The sequence below is a fragment of the Solea solea genome, chromosome 1 (genome assembly GCF_958295425.1).
Source record: "Solea solea chromosome 1, fSolSol10.1, whole genome shotgun sequence".
Classification (NCBI taxonomy): Eukaryota; Metazoa; Chordata; class Actinopteri; order Pleuronectiformes; family Soleidae; genus Solea; species Solea solea.
The window spans coordinates 14,676,995-14,694,669 of NC_081134.1; the positions used below are offsets into that span (position 1 = coordinate 14,676,995).

Sequence of the window (17,675 nt, forward strand, 5' to 3'; positions counted from 1 at the left end):
CAGTGAAAAGTTGCTATATTTAAAATGGGGTTTAGTGCTTTACTTTTTGTACTTCACTCTTATTATTCCATAGCTGTATTAGTTTAGAACATTTGATAGAATACATTTTACAGGTAAATGACCAAATATATACACTCAACAATAAACGTACATTTGTGTACCTTTATTTTATACTTTTGACTTCTTTCACTGAAACACACGTTCTCACGTTATTCTTTACTTTATTATCGCTTTTATTTCCTTTTCGTATTTTGAACGTACAGCCAGGTACAGCTACCCGCCTCTGGTACACGCCGTCGAATAATCAAACGCACCCCTCTCTGTCTGCAATTTGATTGAGCAACAGCAACAACTTCAGTTGTGCATGTTAGTTAGCTGTACGTGCACAGTAATGAGTAGTGGGGAGCCGGCGAACCGCCACTTTACCAGAATAGGTTGATAAAACAGAATTAGCTGTCTGACATGTGAACTTCAGCTGTGATATGAACTTTGTTTTATCGCCATGTCTCACAGAAAGGTAAGTAAACCTGCTTGCTTGCTAGCTAAAGTGTTAGCCACTTATTGCTAACCTCAGTGGCTAGTTTGCTTGAGCAACACTTGTTGTCAGCTGCAGTTGCCTCAGTCTACATCTGAGTGGAATTTCACTGCCAGCCACGTATATTCAAATGTATATTGAAATGACTGCACCACGACACAGTTATGCAACTATAACAATTTATCTGACACAATAAAATCCGTTGGAATTACAATGAACGCCACCGTCCGCATCATTGCTGATTTTTAGAATATTCTTTCAAAGCAAGTGGTTAATTTAATGGGATGAAGCAACGTTAACCTGACTCTAGTGAATTCTGTGCAGCGTAAAAAGTATCCCAGGGATCTGCAGTGTGTCCTTTTCCCGGATGATGTCATTGACGGTGCTCCACGTATGAAGAGAGAGCCTTCATCTCTGTCATCAGGTTCTTCAGCCAAGAGCTGGGAGAAATGTGGTGGCAGCTTTCTGGAGTCTCCTGTAGTAAAGGTCGGTAGTGAGGTGCCTTCACTGTTTCTTCACTGTTGTTTATAGTTAAGTTTTGTTAACACAAAAACTCAGTAAAAAGTTATCAATTTAATTTTAAAATGGCTGAATATTTTCTGTTCCCTGCTGGTGAATGTTACATTTTACGAATTTTCAACAAGTGATGAGTGGAACTTTCATTCATTGATTGATTCATTAATTTAGTTAATCTGTCATTCATCTGAATCTGTGTCAATGGGTTATGAGTCTTTAGTAACTAGTGGTTCCCAATTTCTTTTTATGGGGCCCCACTTTTTAAAGATGACATACCACCATGACATTATTCACATATATAGTGACACAGTTTTAGGGCTGCAATGATGAATGGATTAATAATCAATTACTAAATTGATCTTCAACTATTTTAATAATTCTGTGAATAGTAAATGTGAATATATTCTGATTTCTTAGCTCCAAATAACATTTGACATTTGGGATCATCATCATTTCAATGTTTTGGAAAACACTGATCGACATTTTAACATCAACAAGTAAATAATGGACAGATTAATCCATTTTGAAAATGAACTCTTGTTACAACCCTACACAGTTTTATTTATTTAATTAGATTTTTTTTCAGGTTTGTTTGCCTGTTTATTGTCATGTTGTTCTTCTGCAATTTTATTGTTTGCTTTGAATTTCCAAGAGAAATACTACATATAATGTGTGATGAATCACAACTTCAGTTTGTATTATTCCATAATTAAAAGTAAAAGGCAAATTAATTTGGCAACTCCCCCCAAAAATTCCCCACAATCCATCTGCATGATCCCCTAACTTTTCCTATGCAGGACCCACAGAATAAATCAGATGCATAACTGACCATGATATAATCTCTAACAATTGCACTTGGGTTAGGGTTAGGGCTGCAACATTATTGACCACTACATTATTTACTGTTTTGATCACTTTATGGCTTTGAGTGTTGACCTCTTCTGTAATCTATTTAAAAGTTAAAATTGTGTTAATTGAATAATTACATTTCCAGGAGTTATTTTTATATACATCTGAGAATTCCAGTCAAAAATATGATACCAGGTTCATCAAGTTAATATATTTAAATCATATCTAATAATGGCTAACCTCAGGGTTTGTTTCCAATTATTCTTTGACCACTATGAACATTTTACAGTCTGTTTTGTCATAAAAGGCTTTGAATTTGTTCAGTGGTGTTGATTATTTTTTGTTTTTGTCACAGAACCTCAAGTCATCAGGAAGAACTCTGTCTGCAATACGAAAGTTGTCACCTGCTTTAGGTAATTCATGCAACACAGTGGTTATAAAGGCTGTAAAGCTCAGCCATTATTGACAAACCTCAACTTTTTCCCCCTTAATTTAGACAGCGGGAAGTGCACACATACACTTACCGATACCACCAGTGTGGATTTGTATATAAATGTATCCTGGTGTAGAGTTACTCAGAGACATATCTCATATATCTTTGTTTCTTATTGTTTACCTTCTCTGTATTGTAACTATAATACATCTTCCTTATGTATGTGTTTTCCCAGTGCAGACCAGTGGCCTTCAATGCAATGAAGACCCGGTGCAGATCACATGGAGCTCCAGTGACGGTGAACAGTCTGACACTGAGACACAGAAGCAGCATCTGACCAGAGTTAGTGCACTGCAACAACGTCCTCATCGACCCTCGGCTCCCATTCGGTCTTACACCAGAGAACCATGCCTACTCAGCTCTGATAAAGGTAAAAAGACATATCAGTTTTCTGACTCAGAGATGCAGTAGATTGATATCCTCGACATGTTGATTTCCAGTTAAGTTGCCTTTTTTTGTTTCATATAAGCTGCATATTAGAGCTGAGCAGATAAACAAACATGTGTAAACAGTGTAAATCCTTTTTTCATCCTATGAGGAACTTTGATCACGTCATAAGAGCCAAGCAATATTTTCTTTTTCTATTTTCTTTTCCTTAGACGACCTCCCTGTTATAGACTCGGACAGTAATCTGGACGAGTCTGACAAGGACGCTAAAGAGGACAGTGGACAACAAATATCTGACTGTGAATCCGAATCCTCTGATGGACAGAAGAAATTGATTCCCAAATCAACAAATGTAAGTGAGCTTCATTTATTCCGCTGGAAGCTCAGAATTATTTAACCTGGCATGTAGAACACCTGATGCACATTGGTCCACCTGAAGATAACCTCCTTTCAATGTTGTGTCAGTGGTGTTATTTCTGCTAAAGGACACTAGATGGGGCCATACACTTTCTTAAGCTCTATCCAGCTAGTTTCTCTGTCCATGTAGCTGATACTGTATATTTATTTAGATGTAGAAGTGTATGTCAGCTGCCAGCGCACGTAGCTGCCTTAGGCACAAGCATGTGTTGGTGAGACACCAGGTGATATTATGTCCATTGTGTACATTGTAAATTACAGCGTGAAAGACTTCATACTTTCATACCTGAAATGTTCATACTTTCATACTTTTTACCTGAAATTTAAAATTATATTCATGCATCATTCATATCTTGATACTGAAATGAATTTTAGATTTAACATGTATTACTTTATTTATTATTGCATTATACCTACTTGGATTTGTTTTACTTCTATTGTTTTACAGTTTCTCCACCAGATGGAGTATTGCGCTCATGTTTTAATGTCCTCAAATAACCTGACAGGCTCCAACCAGCAGCTGCACTGAGCACATTGTAGATTCAAGTTCCAAACTGTCAAAGTTCACAACATAGAGGTAGCAATAAAGCGCTGAGTGAATCTCTTATTCACTTATCTGAGGCAGCTATCAACACATGATGAAGATTCATCATTTGAACTGACAGCAGCTTCATTTGAACCTCTGAAATCAAAACGTGTTAAGAGCGAAATATAGCTATATTATTGACTATCAATTGAATGATTTAGTTCTCCCTAAATGGGGGGATTTTGTGCTTTTAACAAGACAAATCAAGTGATTCAAAGATGTAGCCAAGGGCTCTTGGAAATCTAAGGGCCATTTCCACTGACATCTTGGACCAGACTTTTAATGGGAAAGTATTTTAGTGAACACAATTCTTCTGATTATATAATTAGTAAACGTGTTATCTTTGTATTTAATCTTGTGTGTGCTTCTCTGTTGACTCCTTTTCAGAAGTAATTCAGGAGCAGTGTTTGTGAAAGGCAGGGCTCGCGTTGAGAGAATGTAAAAGGAGTGGTGTGCTTGGGCCTCAGACCACACAGCACAAAGGGTTATCGCAGCGCGTGCACACCGACACACACATACACCAACATGTAATCGATCTAACGAGTGCCAGATCACTGAGGTGTCTTTCGAGATTGTGCTTCATAAAAAAAAATATCAATGAAGAGAGTGTGTAAGCTTCGTGAGTCATCTCTAGTACACTACAGTACAGCACGGTGTTGATGAAACATTATTAATCATGTAATTAAAAGGTGGGATGGATTAAAGTAACCACTGTCTTGAGTGTGCAGGCAGTTTGTGCAGAGGAAGCATATCAACAGATAAACATCACCCTCACAGACCCAGCTACTTCCTTTTGTCACAGTTTATTTGCTGCTATCAGCTCTCTGGTGTCAGAAAAGATTGAGATCACCCAACAGGACGCTGGAGGTCAGAGGCCCACTAGATGACTGGTTGCACTTTTTTATATATGGGTTGTTTCATAGGCAGCTTGATTAGCGTGTATTCACAATCACAATTTTATATTATGCGTTTGTGTTGATCCATCCTCATATTCTAGGGCTTTATTTTATTATAAGCACACGTTTTGATGTAATTAGAGGAGCAAAATGGATTAACCTAGTTTGAATTTGCTTATTCAATAGTCCTGTAGCGCCAAATGTAAATCAAACTGGATCTAACAGGTTACAGAGGGGGAGGATCGCAGTTCAGGTCATTTTATTACTCTAGATAAATGCATGGCTGAGTCACTTGACATATGTCTGCCAGATATCTGTGTTATTGTGCTAACACTGTTAGTGGATAGGTGGAGCTGTGAGTTAGGGCCACTTCCCAAGTGCTCAGTCCAAGTCCCTGAAGAACAGTCTCCACCATCACGTCAGGTTTTTGCTGGATCTGGGCTGTACCATCAGAGCAGGACCATAAACATAATTTTACTACTGTTTGTTCAGGTAAACATGAGAGTGGAAGAGGCTGCACAGAGCTGTGCACTTACAATGCTTTTAGTGCCGGGTGAGGACATTTTTGAGCCAGAGCCAGGAACATAGTGTTCCTTTTTCTCTGTGGCTGGTTGGAGTGTGACGTCTGCTGGCACCCCGCCTAGCAGGGTCAAGTTGATTCAAATAAGAGAGCGTGTTGGCTGACAGAGCCTGGTATGCTGGTCTTGTCAGCACATGACAAGAACTCAGGTTTCTCATGGATTTTTCCATGAGAACTGATTCCCTCAGGTGTAGTGTGCAGTGATACAGCAAAAAAGATTGCTCTGTTACCGTATCATGTTGTTATTAGTCAGCCTGCCAGTGTGTCAGTGTACCATAACCACACACCGCATCAGTGAGTTCATTGATTTTTTTATTTGATCTTTGTTGATTCTGTGGTAATCAACTGAATACTGAGGTCATATTAAGAATATACTTGTGATACGACACATGATGTTTCAAAACTGGGTGTGTAGTATTATTATTATTATTATTATTATTATTATTATTGACAGTATTGTCATTATGACAAATATTATGATAATTATGATCATAATTACTATCATGCAAACTCTCCCTGCACAACCAGGCAACAGTCAGGTTGGTTGCAGGAACAAAAATATGTGGATCCAACGTGGGGGGGGGGGGGGGGGAAGCACACTGAAGTCATTTAATTTGTATTCATAGTAAATGAGTTTTGCTTTTGGCTTTCTCAGGTTGCTGATGAGCTGAGTGAACCTGAGGAAACCACACGCAAAACTCGTTTTTCATTCATGAAGGAAACTCGGGGAAGGTCATTTCAGTGTGCAGTGTTATTTTAAGATTTGATTCTCATACTTATTATTATTATTGTACTTTATCCTTAGGTGGCAGAGCTGGAGATCTCAGGCTATGTGTCTGATGGGGAAAACATTGGTGACTCAGTGACCCCAAGCAGGCTGGACTCTGAGAGCTTTCCTCTCCAAACTGTTGAGGGCAGCAGAAGGTCAGTCAGTGACTGGGTCAGATCTGCTCAGGCGATGCTGCAAACACCTCAGAAACTGCTTGTGCGACAGTCCAAGACCCCTGAAGACTCTGCCAAAAAGAAAAGAAAGTTTCAAAGGTGTGATTTATTCTTTTATTTTATTTAGTCTTATTGGGAATTCACCGATACAGTCTGGCTCTTTAATTCCCAATTGAGTACTAATGGTTCCTTTTCCCCAAATTTAAATGATGTAAGAACTGATTGGGTTCAGGTGAGGTATGAAGACAGGGTGTGCTTTGTGATAACAATAACCCTTGAGTCAGCTGCCAGATAAGACTCAATTATGTAAGTGATTAAATATCATTTTATTGTGGCATTAAATAAAGAAACTGTATCTAATGAGGTCTAACAGTCATGTGTGTCTGGCCAATATCCGACCTGCTTGATGAAGTGCAACACTATCTCATGTATGTGTCACACATTCAGTAGTAGTAAATAACACCTGTGAAATCTAATACATCAGCTCAGTACATTTTGCATTTATAAAAAAAATAGTATTTCTAAGCTTCTGTCATGCTTATTTTCCCATTTGCTGAATGGAAAATATTCGAAAAGGTAAAAATATCGCATTGAATTTTCTTTGCTTGAGGGAGAAAAATGTGGTGTTTTGATAAAAGGTAGATGTGTATGGAAACACATTAAGCAAATGAAGAGGTACGTTTAGGAATCACATGACTGAAATGTCCCTCACGCTTTTCCGCATTTCACTTTACTGGAAAAATAGCATAGAGGGCGGATACAGGAGGTGGTCTTATGAGGAAACCACAACGTCGCTACAGCAATGAATTGAAGCAGCAACAAACGACGATCATGTATCGACAGCAACTGGCATTCAGTAATTACGAACATGTTGTGCCTTATTATCCCTCTGCAGCGACATGGACGCTGGTGCCACCTACTGCTTATCTCACTGAACCAACTCAACAGTAGTTGATGGAAAGACTGAGGAGCGTTTTCTTTTACCGGAACTTCAAAATTAAAAATGTGCGATTCATTTTAATGGAAACCTGTCAAAGAAGTAGTAATTTAATGATATGTTTATTGTTGAGGTTGCACTGGTGTTGAACTGAACTGTTTATAATGCTCCCCCACACATTTTACAAACATAATGGAGGAAGAAAATTAGAAGCACATTTTCAATAGTAGTTCAACATCCCCTACAGAGTATTGTTTATGTATAGTTGAATTGATTACTCTCGTGAAGCAAAAGAAAGTGACCAGGAAGTTTATATATTGACCGCTGTGTTTTGCTTCGCATTGCTTCATGCTAGAAGGATACAAATTAGACAGCAGCACATGGTGCTTGTTGCCAGACTTGATTGTCAAACTTTGGCGGCAGAGTTTCCAGACGATGAAAGGGACACCTGGTGTCATGATGTGGGTGCTAAATGTCATTGCCATCTCCATGTCCTCTGATGCTAACAGATGGCTGTCTGGTGTCTTTGACAGCTTGCTGTCTGCATCAGGGAAAAGTTTAATTTCTTTGAAACAAACAGTTTTGCACATTGCCTTTGTTCAGGTCGCATGTGCCGTGTGGGTTCATCATATAACATCTGCATCTGTCTGCCTATCTGCTGTAAAGGGGCGGTCTTGCTGAGAGGCTGAATCAACTCCAGTGCAGACAGAGGTCAGCTGTTAGCCTGTGGAGGCATCAGTCCATTTCTGACACCTCATCAACAACAGCGGCAACAGGTGATTCATACGAGACCAGCCTCATGCAGTATGTTTTACATGCATATACACACACACACACACACTCACAGATCAATGGTGAACTCTACAAGTGAATGAACTTTGATTTCTGCGTGGGTTGTTGCCCTCTTTCTAAGCAGGTGTGAGTTGTTTGTGATCATACGGAGAGGTCATACAGAGGAAGTGCTTGCTGTAGGTCATGAACAAAGAATGTGGGTGACAGGAAACTGCTTACCTAGTTCTTTTTTTTCCGTGGTGTAACAGACCCTTTTGTTCTCTTGATGCTGATTATCTCCTTATAATGGGAGCCAAGGCGGTACATAAATGTGACAGTTGATTGTGGAAAAGTAAAAGGAAAAAAAACTGTCGGGATGCATTTATCCCCCCGCAGTGTCCACCTTTTCAGCTGATGTTGATCTATCTGTGGTAATTTCACGCTAATCAGCTCCCATATGTTAAGTAATTTGTAGTCATTGTCACAATATATAAACGCTGATTATCACAATACACTTTTTCAAAGGTAAAACTCAACAGGAGTCCGAGAAGAGCTTTTCTGGTCTCTGTTTCTCACGTATACACACCGAGGCACACACAAACACGCTTACAGCAGTGACGTCTGTACTGTCAGACTTGTTATAAACATCATTTCTTCTTCTTTCGCAACAGACATGTCAGTATATATATTTGATAAAAGGGCGAGGACGCAAGATCTGATCTTATGTGGTCTTAGCACATAAGATCACTTTAATGTCAGGTGTGAACGAGTTGTAGGCGGTGCTGTCCGCATGTGTATAGATCACTCGAGATGGATGTCAGTATAAGATCTGAATGGGGCCAATGATTTGATGTGTGTAAGGACTTGAGAGGATGAAAATGAGGCGGCTTATAGTGACATTTGAAGATCCCTTGTTCTGTTTGTGTTAAGCTTTTGATCCATTTACAATCAAATGACTTTCCTCGAGAAGAAAAAGCATGTATTTTTGTCTGTCTTCAAGCACCTTCTTAGTAATAACAATACCAAGACAGTGCTGCCCAGCTGGTGAGTGTTCTATTACAGAACACATGTTAATCTCTGTTGTAGTCATTTTGGTGGGTGATGCAAGTCATTGAATATTAACTTGCAGGAGGCCTTGATCTCTTTCTTGACATAGTGCTCTAGCTGTGACTTCACATCATTATAGGTCAAGACTGTTGTACTATCCGTGTTTTGCCCTGCTGCCTGAGTTTGTTCTGCTGATTTTGTAATCTGGGACCTGAATGCACAATTGAAGCATTGAACATTCATGTTTGGACAAACGCACATTCAAACTTAATAGCTCTCCAGCGATCCCTTTGATGTGATTTATGCTTATTATATTAATATTTCCCCCTCCAGCCACATTCAGGCATTAACATACACTGACATTCAACTGTCAATAACGGCGTTCACGTGCTTCACTTTTCACAATTCGCCTGGAATTTGCATACAGCCAAGTTGCGCTCTTATCTCAGTTTGATTTATAACTTTGGGGCATTGTCTTGATTTATCTCTATCAACTTTATTCATCTTATTTATCTTTGACTACTTTATTTTGGAGCCAAAAGTACACTCACAGCAGTGGTACAATTCCAAGAATTTGCACATTTGCCCAGTGGGCTTTCAGTTTTATATGCACCTCAGCCTGAGTCACTAACAGCTTCACAGCTATGCAGTGCAAATTGTTCTGTTGCTAAAAGTGGATTACTCTCATAATGCATAATGTTTCCCACAGAGAGCTAGAGTCCGTGAGAGCACGGGCTGTCTCTGTAAGCAAACCCATACAGTTTGCAGATGCACACTGAACATCTGTGTTGTTGTTGCTCTGCTCTCCAGTGGATAGGCCTGGTGTGCTAATGCTGGAGGTGCTGGAAGTTCGGAAGGAGTGCAGCATGCAACTGGCGCTCTGTGAGCCCCACCAGCCTCATGGAGAGGGCCACCAACACAGCAACTCTGTCCCTGAGGACAGAGCTCGTGTGCTGGTGTTATTCAACAGAGAGACTGCAGCGCAGCTGATTCCTGCATCCAGAGATATCATCCACATATACCCGCCATGGTGAGAGGATGCAATATGTCACGTTTTTTTTTTAAACTTTAAACGGTTTTCAGATGAAGGATGCAGCATACAAATCCTTGTTTCTGTTCACGGAGGCAGAATAAGAACTTCAACACCTAAAAAAAAAATCACCAGCTCTTACACATTTGACTTTGTCACCTCACAGAAAAACGTATTACTAAGCATCTTGTGTTAAAATTAGATTTCAGCTAATGTACAAATAAGCAGCATTCTCTGTTTTGAAACACAGAGGGCATGTTTGCTGGAGGAGCCAAAGACACACACCACAGAATATTAACCTAAACGCAGCAGTATCAGATCACCTGTCCAACAAGTATGTCTCCCTCTTCCTCTCTATCAGTGGTACCTGCAGCCTTAAAGTAGGAATCTGGTCTTCTTTCTATTCTACTAGTCTAGTCTACTTCATTTTCTCATCTTTAAGAAAGCTAAGCTAACCACTGGTGGCAGCAAAGGAGCAGGTGCAGTTACTCACAAGTGAATGGGTAAACTGCTGTTAAAGCATGCTGAGTCTTTTTATATCATTACAGCATTTGAGGAAGAGTCGTGCTAATTATTTATCTGGTGCATCATGGAGCTATATATCTAGACAGGCTCAAAATATCTTGAACGCAAGCCTGGAGAGGAACTGTTTTCACTCCCTTTACACTATAAAGTCCCCCTTTACTCAAAAAGGCATTTGTTGTATTCACTTGGATGTTTGACCCTGTGCAGAATGATGCATATGCAGAACTTTTTTGAAGGCCTTAGAAACATAACATTAAACCTGCAATGCATCAATAGATTTTACATTCCAGTCAAGGAGACATGTTTTGTGTGAAGCCGTTAGGTTTGTGTATTTGTGTATTTGTGTATCCATAGATTCTTATCAAGGATTTCAGATGGAGGTAAAACGATTAGGTTGGATGCAAATTTATATACATCAACATCACATTATTCAAAACAAGGCCATTGCTCGTCTCTTTGTTCTCTCCAAGTTTCTGATTTGCTTTGCATGAAAAAAAACATGCTATCACCCGTCCATTCTAGATAGGATCTTAAAATGAAAATAATATGTATGTATATATATGTGTGTGTATATGTATATATATATATATATATATGTGTATATATGTATATATGGTGTGTGTGTGTATATATACACATACTGTATATGTATATATATTTATATATGTGTGTATATATATATATACATATGTATGTATGTATATAGATGTGTGTGTGTATATATACAGTATATATGTGTGTATATATATGTATGTATGTATATGTATTTTCTTTTTACATTTTTTAATTGTGTGCATTCACAAATAATGTTGTGCATGTTTGGAGCTTCAGGGCTGTTTGCAGGGCATGAAATTGGCACCCGTCTCGCGCTGACTGCCAGAAAACTGATTCGTAAGATAAAGTAAGACGGATCATTTGCCGTCTTCAATTCTTAACGTCTGTGTTTCCTATTTATCGTTGAGTCAGAAGAGAAATTGCTTGTCCCGAGCTCAGTCTGACAAGCCCCAAGTATACAATAACATACCGTAAATTACCCGAAACTGAAGAAAAAATTCCACAGAAAAATGCTTTTAAAAGACTTGTTCATTTTCCGTTCAACTATGTTGAGATATGATCAGGGTAACATAGTTTATATTGTGGTCAGAGAAACCTATTCTGTCTATTTCCGCGTTTTTACCTGATGACAGGTGATCAAAAACTATACAAAAAGGCTTTTGTTATACAGTATGAAACTGATTTACTGCAGAAAGAATAGCATAGTAATGGTGAGGAGATTTACAGTAGTACTGCATGTGAATAACTTTGTTGTTTCAAAATAATTCTGTAGCAGTCATAGTTGTTTGGGGTTTTAAGTACGGACATGAAGTTCTCAGCTCACATCAGTAAGGAACAACAGCCCAGATGTGAAGAACATCTCCTCACGTAAGGAGCAGAGAGGCTTGCAGGCGGGGGGGTTTGTGAGTGTTTTTGGGATTGTTATGGAGTTGGAGCGAGGCAGCAACAGTTGACTCCAGCTGTTGGGAGTTTGGGCTGAGTGTGATCTGGAATATCCAGGCTGGCGGAAGTGCAGGGGCCTCCTCTGTGCTCTGACGTCACAAACAGCTCCAGGGAATGCTTCACATTCCTCTTCCTGGCAATCGTTAGGTCATTTCCAGCAAGCTGGGGAAAAAACACTGTTGGATTATTTTCTGGAGCATTTGGGAGAAGAGTGTGGAGGGAGCCAGAGGGCTGAGATTGAAAACACATGGCGGTTTTGAGAGTATCTTTGGGTTTAGCACCTCTCATTCCATGTTGTGCTGTATTCCTGAAAGCACAAGATAGAGTAGAGAGCCCCTCCCTCATCATAAACACCCATTAATTATTTTGGAGAAAGTGAACATGCCTCTTTTCATCCTCTTTGTTTGTGAAAATGACTTACAGACGTTACAGCATTTGGTCTACATTTTAAATCAGTCACTAGTTTTTAACTCAATAAAAAGTCATAAATCAGAAATCAACTGTCACAACCAAGAAGAGCTGATGACATGCTAGAAATCCTCCAAACAGATATTAGTTTATCCAAATTTAACAGCTACAGAACAGCCCAAAGTGGAAAAACACAGAATGTAGAGCATCAGTTTGGCTGGTAAAATTCCTCTTCTGATTTTCCTGTGTGACAGTCGAAGGTTCAACCTCCCCCGTAATTCCGGCAGTGAGTAGGTTGACTCCTCCCACCTCCCACACCTTGTTGTGAGTGGGCTGGGGACTGAGCGGAAATACCTGCAGGGATTATTCACTGATGAGCTGTGACGCCAGCAGCCAGGGCCACTCCTTAACCTGGCTACCTGTCTAATGATGACAGCTGCCCACTCACCTGTTTACTTCAGTGTCACACTTCCTGTACAAATGTATGTGTCTGTGAACAGTACGTTCTGCTCTGCTAACAATGAAGCATCGCTTTTACTGATTGCCGATTTCTGCTGAGATATTGGACTGATGACTAACAAGTTTAATCATAACAGGAGTTCTTGGTCTTTTCATTTTTGTGTTTGGAAACAAACACAACCTCACCTGTTTGCAAAGTAGGAAAATAAAACCACACAATGAAAGGACTCCTTTAAAACGTACTACAAACATTTAAACTTTATTGGATGCAATGATGGACCAATTTATGGGCTTATACTGAGGTTTAAAATAACCATTTGGCCAATAGTCGATACATGTGTTGATGTTTGTTTATATATAAATATATTATAGATAAATATAAATAATTCAGTTCTCTGTATTTCGGCTTGGACAAATCAGTCATTATGGTTTGGAAAAAAAAGTATCACTACCTGTGGATCAGTGCGGTAACGTTTACACAGACCAAACATTCAAAAATTCAGGTGAAGTGTAACAAAATTGAGATTTACACAGTGCTGGCGATCTTAATCCACTCATGTGAACTCATTACTCAGAGTAACAGACTCATTCATTTATGTGAAAGAGTCCCACACTGTCACTCTCTATCATGTATTTGTCAACAACAATAATTACTTTTTGAGTGAAGGCTGTGTTGTGAAAGATAATTAACGACTGTACACTGCCAACAGATATAAGCTGTCCTTATTTGACAATTGACACAAAATTATTGACTGTAACAATAGCAGTGGATTAATTTTCTTTTGAGTGAGCTATAGATGAGTCATACTTCTGCCTCCACCTGTTCGGGAAATAAACGGTATGTAGTGAATGTACAGGTTACAGGAACTTTATGTGCAGTGAGTTTAATGCAGTCACAGTTAATAACACTGCAATAAATCTGTCTTTGAGGTTAAACTGTCATTTTTAGTTTTTATTGAGATGGTGTCAAAGAGATGTTGATTTATTTTTTTACAAGGTGGCTGTGATTTAGTTGTCACTATGTCCAGCGTCTTCTATTTGAATATGTCTGTAATATATTGCAATTTTATAGCTAATAGATACCATTAATAAAGACCCAGTTGATTTGTAGAAAGACATTCATAAATAATCATTTATATTTATAGAAATAATATGATTTCTCAGTGTAACACATAGTTTATCTGAACTGTATACAAATTTTTTTTTTTTTAAATAATACTCCTAACTGCTGTAATTGTGAATCCAAACAAAATTGATTTTCCCCCCACTTACCTGTTTTTTTTTTTTTTTATTCATCTGGTTCAACTATCACCACAGTTCTATGACGAGCTGTGACATGTACAGCAGTTCCAGTCACAGAGTGCATTTGGCTCTGAGTCAGTAATAAGCCATCATCACATGATTCACCATTTTAACATGGGGAAAAAGAAATTAACTGAACAGAAACAATGTGCCATAAACATATCTGGCTGTTGTAAAGTACCAGGACCAGAAAGGCTCCATAAGGTTTTAAAAAAAAAGGTAACGTCTTCTTGGCACTCACAGCTGAGAGAGGTTCAAGCTTGTAACGTTGAAATTAAAGAGTATCACCAGAGCGCTTCAGGTCACACTTCGCACTCCGTGCTTTTGATTTGTGTTTTTAATCCGCAAACTCTCAACCTGTTTGATTGCACTGGGTGCTGAAGTACTTTTCCACAGTTGATGTCACTTTTGCACGATGTTTTAAATCGAGCTTTGCAGGTCTGCAAGGTGCAGCCTTGTAAGAACCTCAATTACATGGAAAATTGTGTTTCTCCTCTGTGAAAAAGAACAGTTTACATGCGGTGTGTATTTCAAGTTGCCTCAGATGAAATAAATGTATTTGAAGTTGTACTCTGTGCTGGGTGGTGCACAGTAAAAGAGACCTGCGGAGGTGGTTGGTACCTTATCTGAGTTTGACATTCTCTCCCCCCCATGTTTATGCAACAGCTTAAATCCAAGTTTTTGCACGTGTCATCAGTGTAATCTCAACATTTTCCAACACCTAAATAATGTTTGGTTTTATCGTGAATTCAATGTCCCACACGCAATTCATAAGAAATTGAAAGAAGTGCGGAGTTGAAGAGCAGAATGCAACAAAATTGAATTTCCAATTTAAAACTGATAAACTTTCTCTCCTTCAGGCAAAGACTTTCTATGGAGGGCTTCACCTATGATATTATTCTCAACACACACTTCAGCCAGAAGGTGTTCCGTGATTCCAAACCGGCCACCATGCCAGTCTCAAGAAGCCTGCTCACAGCAGACAAATGCATGCCCTATTATTTGGGTAAAATGTTTGGACTGGTGGAGGTGTGCAGGAACACTGAGGTGTGTATGCTTCACTATTGGCACATTCAAGCACCTTTTTAGATTTAAGATTTGACAACAAGCATTGTTGCGTACTCTCAGCGGCTCTTGTAAATTCACTTTCAATCGATCAATCACTGCGAGACGGAAAGATGACGCCAGTCTTGAGCTGAAACGTGATGACAGCTTCACCATGTTGTTTGCATGACAGTTTGGCTTCTGGCCAGAAGACAAGATTTTGATTTAGCTGTTAATGTCAATAAACATTAACTCAAAACACTGGAAGCTTGTGTTAACTTTTCAGGTCGTAGTTATTAAATCACATGTGCGTCTCTGTGAACAGAAGGGTTTGTTCTCTTCCTGTGTGTCGTTCCAATTCACAGCTGGTAACCGCTGCAAAACATAAACATATTATGTCACACTATTACGCTCAAGCAGATTTTAAATAAAAAGCAAAACTGTAAATCTAATTTGCGATTTTTGTTGATATTGAGTTACGTACGTAATACTGTACATTGACATGCCCATGGGAATAAGTCTAATTTTATAGAGTTCTCTGTGGTTTTAGTGGGAGGGCTATGGAACTGCAGCTATAATTTCCATTTAGCCATTTAATTCCTTCAGATGCCAAATATAATTAGTTTAAAGTATTGTCTCAATGTCATGTTCTCTCCTCTCCAGGTTGCTGTCCCAAGTACTCTGAGCAGATTTGGAGGGTGGAGGGATTTGACAGGACGCTGCCTTTCTCTCCTTGAAGCCATAGAGGGACTGGGCCAGGCCGGCTCTGTGGGGCAGGACATAGAGGTGGTGGTCCAGAGGGTTTTCTCCAATCCTGTGCCTGACTGCTCTGCTGTGTCCATTGTCAAACCCAGAGTTCCCTCCAGGTCATCCACAGCTCCTCCTCCTGCGGAGAGAGGGCAAACCAGGTACTGTTGAACACGCTGGCCCAGCGAGGCCTTTGGTTTGTCACTCAATGCCAGCGAGGCACTTCATCTGCTGTGTGTGTGTTTCTCTCCCACGATATGCATTGCTCTTTTTTGTTGAGATTGCATGCTAGTTTCCTTGGTCCCAGGCCTCACATGCTTCCCCTTGGTGGCAGAATGTGTATTGTTCTCAGAGCAACAGGCCCCACAAAGTGCTTATACTGTCTCCAGCCATATGGCATTGCTTGACAAAGGACACAAATACTTCTAATTGGATCCAGCCCTGTTGTGAGTGATTCTAGCCAAATTCTCATGAAAGACAGCATGATGTTTTCAGAATCTCGTGCACCAGCAAGCCCGGTGTTGAAATGATGCCCACTCATACTCCTCCTTTTTTCTACCATATTGTTCCAAAGAACACCTGTACAGAGTCTTTTTTTTCACTTGATGTCATTCATTTTAGTCTAAACAATGCAAAAAATTAATAGACGTACATGAGATGATTGGTTTTAGGTTTTAGTTTGTGATGTGAAGATGAAGCCAGGGTATTGTATTATATTCACAGAATAGAAATCTGGGTGGAGGAAGACCCAAGGAAGAAGCCATTAACTTTCTGATTGAGGATCTGATAAAGGGGAAATTGTTTTTGGATGAATTCCTGACATTTTCTTGAACATTTCCAAACAAAAAAAGCATCCAACAGAAATGATTTACTTATTTGTAGTCATAACAAGTCCACAAATGTACTCCTCTCCTTGTACAACCAATTTTGTTTTCTACCAGGATTTCTTAGCTAACCATAATTTCTCCCGTTTTTCCAATGCATTATCAGGACTGTGGTGACCTTAAAGGGCTATGTCTGCAGGGCTGTTTGTAGGATTGCTCAAAAAAAGTAATGAACCAAGCTTTTGTAGCTGGATTGATTAATGGGGTGGACATTTGGTATGTATGAAAATATTGATACACTGAAATATTGTAATATTTCGTGCTAAAATACTGTATCAAGTCTTTGAAACTCTGTGTCGATATGGAAATATTGTTGACGTAGGTTTTCTGACAGTGGTTTTGCGTTGTATTGAAGCCTCCGACCGCTAGTTGGCAGCAGGCTTTTGGGCATTTGGCTGATCTCCCCCTTCTTCCACTTGTCTTACTAGACAAAGAAAACATTGTGCATTGTTTGTGACAATGTACAATCATACAACTTTATTTTTACTATGATTAAAGGTTTTCTTAAAATGTACTGTTTTTTTGCTGGGGGAATCAAAAATATGAACTTGCTTTTAGCATCCCGAAGGTTTCCACTTTCAGCGTACACTTTTAGCTAACGTTATGGATTTAAAAAAAACAAACAAAACCTGTTTTATTTAGTACAGCTTTACTTAGGTCAAGTTATGATAAATTATATAACGCTTTTCTAGTCTTGATGACCACTGCCATTCACCATTTGCCATTCACTCACACTTTCATACTACGCATCATTGCTATCACTCATTTTTCATACCAATTCACACACAGCCATCGGGTGCAGCGTGGGGTTAAGTGTCTTGCC

General features: G+C 39.3%; 1 protein-coding gene across 1 annotated transcript in view; it reads left to right on the plus strand.

Moving 5' to 3' along the window:
• Nucleotides 1-325: 325 nt before the first annotated feature.
• The window catches only part of spidr (scaffold protein involved in DNA repair), a 34,037-nt gene continuing 16,687 nt past the window's right edge, over nucleotides 326-17,675 (plus strand). The window contains exons 1-10 of the mRNA XM_058631510.1: nucleotides 326-517; nucleotides 860-1,021; nucleotides 2,256-2,313; nucleotides 2,569-2,763; nucleotides 2,993-3,132; nucleotides 6,065-6,300; nucleotides 7,805-7,914; nucleotides 9,767-9,986; nucleotides 15,038-15,224; nucleotides 15,885-16,129. Of these exons, the coding sequence (XP_058487493.1) occupies nucleotides 503-517; nucleotides 860-1,021; nucleotides 2,256-2,313; nucleotides 2,569-2,763; nucleotides 2,993-3,132; nucleotides 6,065-6,300; nucleotides 7,805-7,914; nucleotides 9,767-9,986; nucleotides 15,038-15,224; nucleotides 15,885-16,129 (1,568 nt within the window). The 5' untranslated portion in view covers nucleotides 326-502. The remainder of the gene's footprint in view (nucleotides 518-859; nucleotides 1,022-2,255; nucleotides 2,314-2,568; nucleotides 2,764-2,992; nucleotides 3,133-6,064; nucleotides 6,301-7,804; nucleotides 7,915-9,766; nucleotides 9,987-15,037; nucleotides 15,225-15,884; nucleotides 16,130-17,675) is intronic.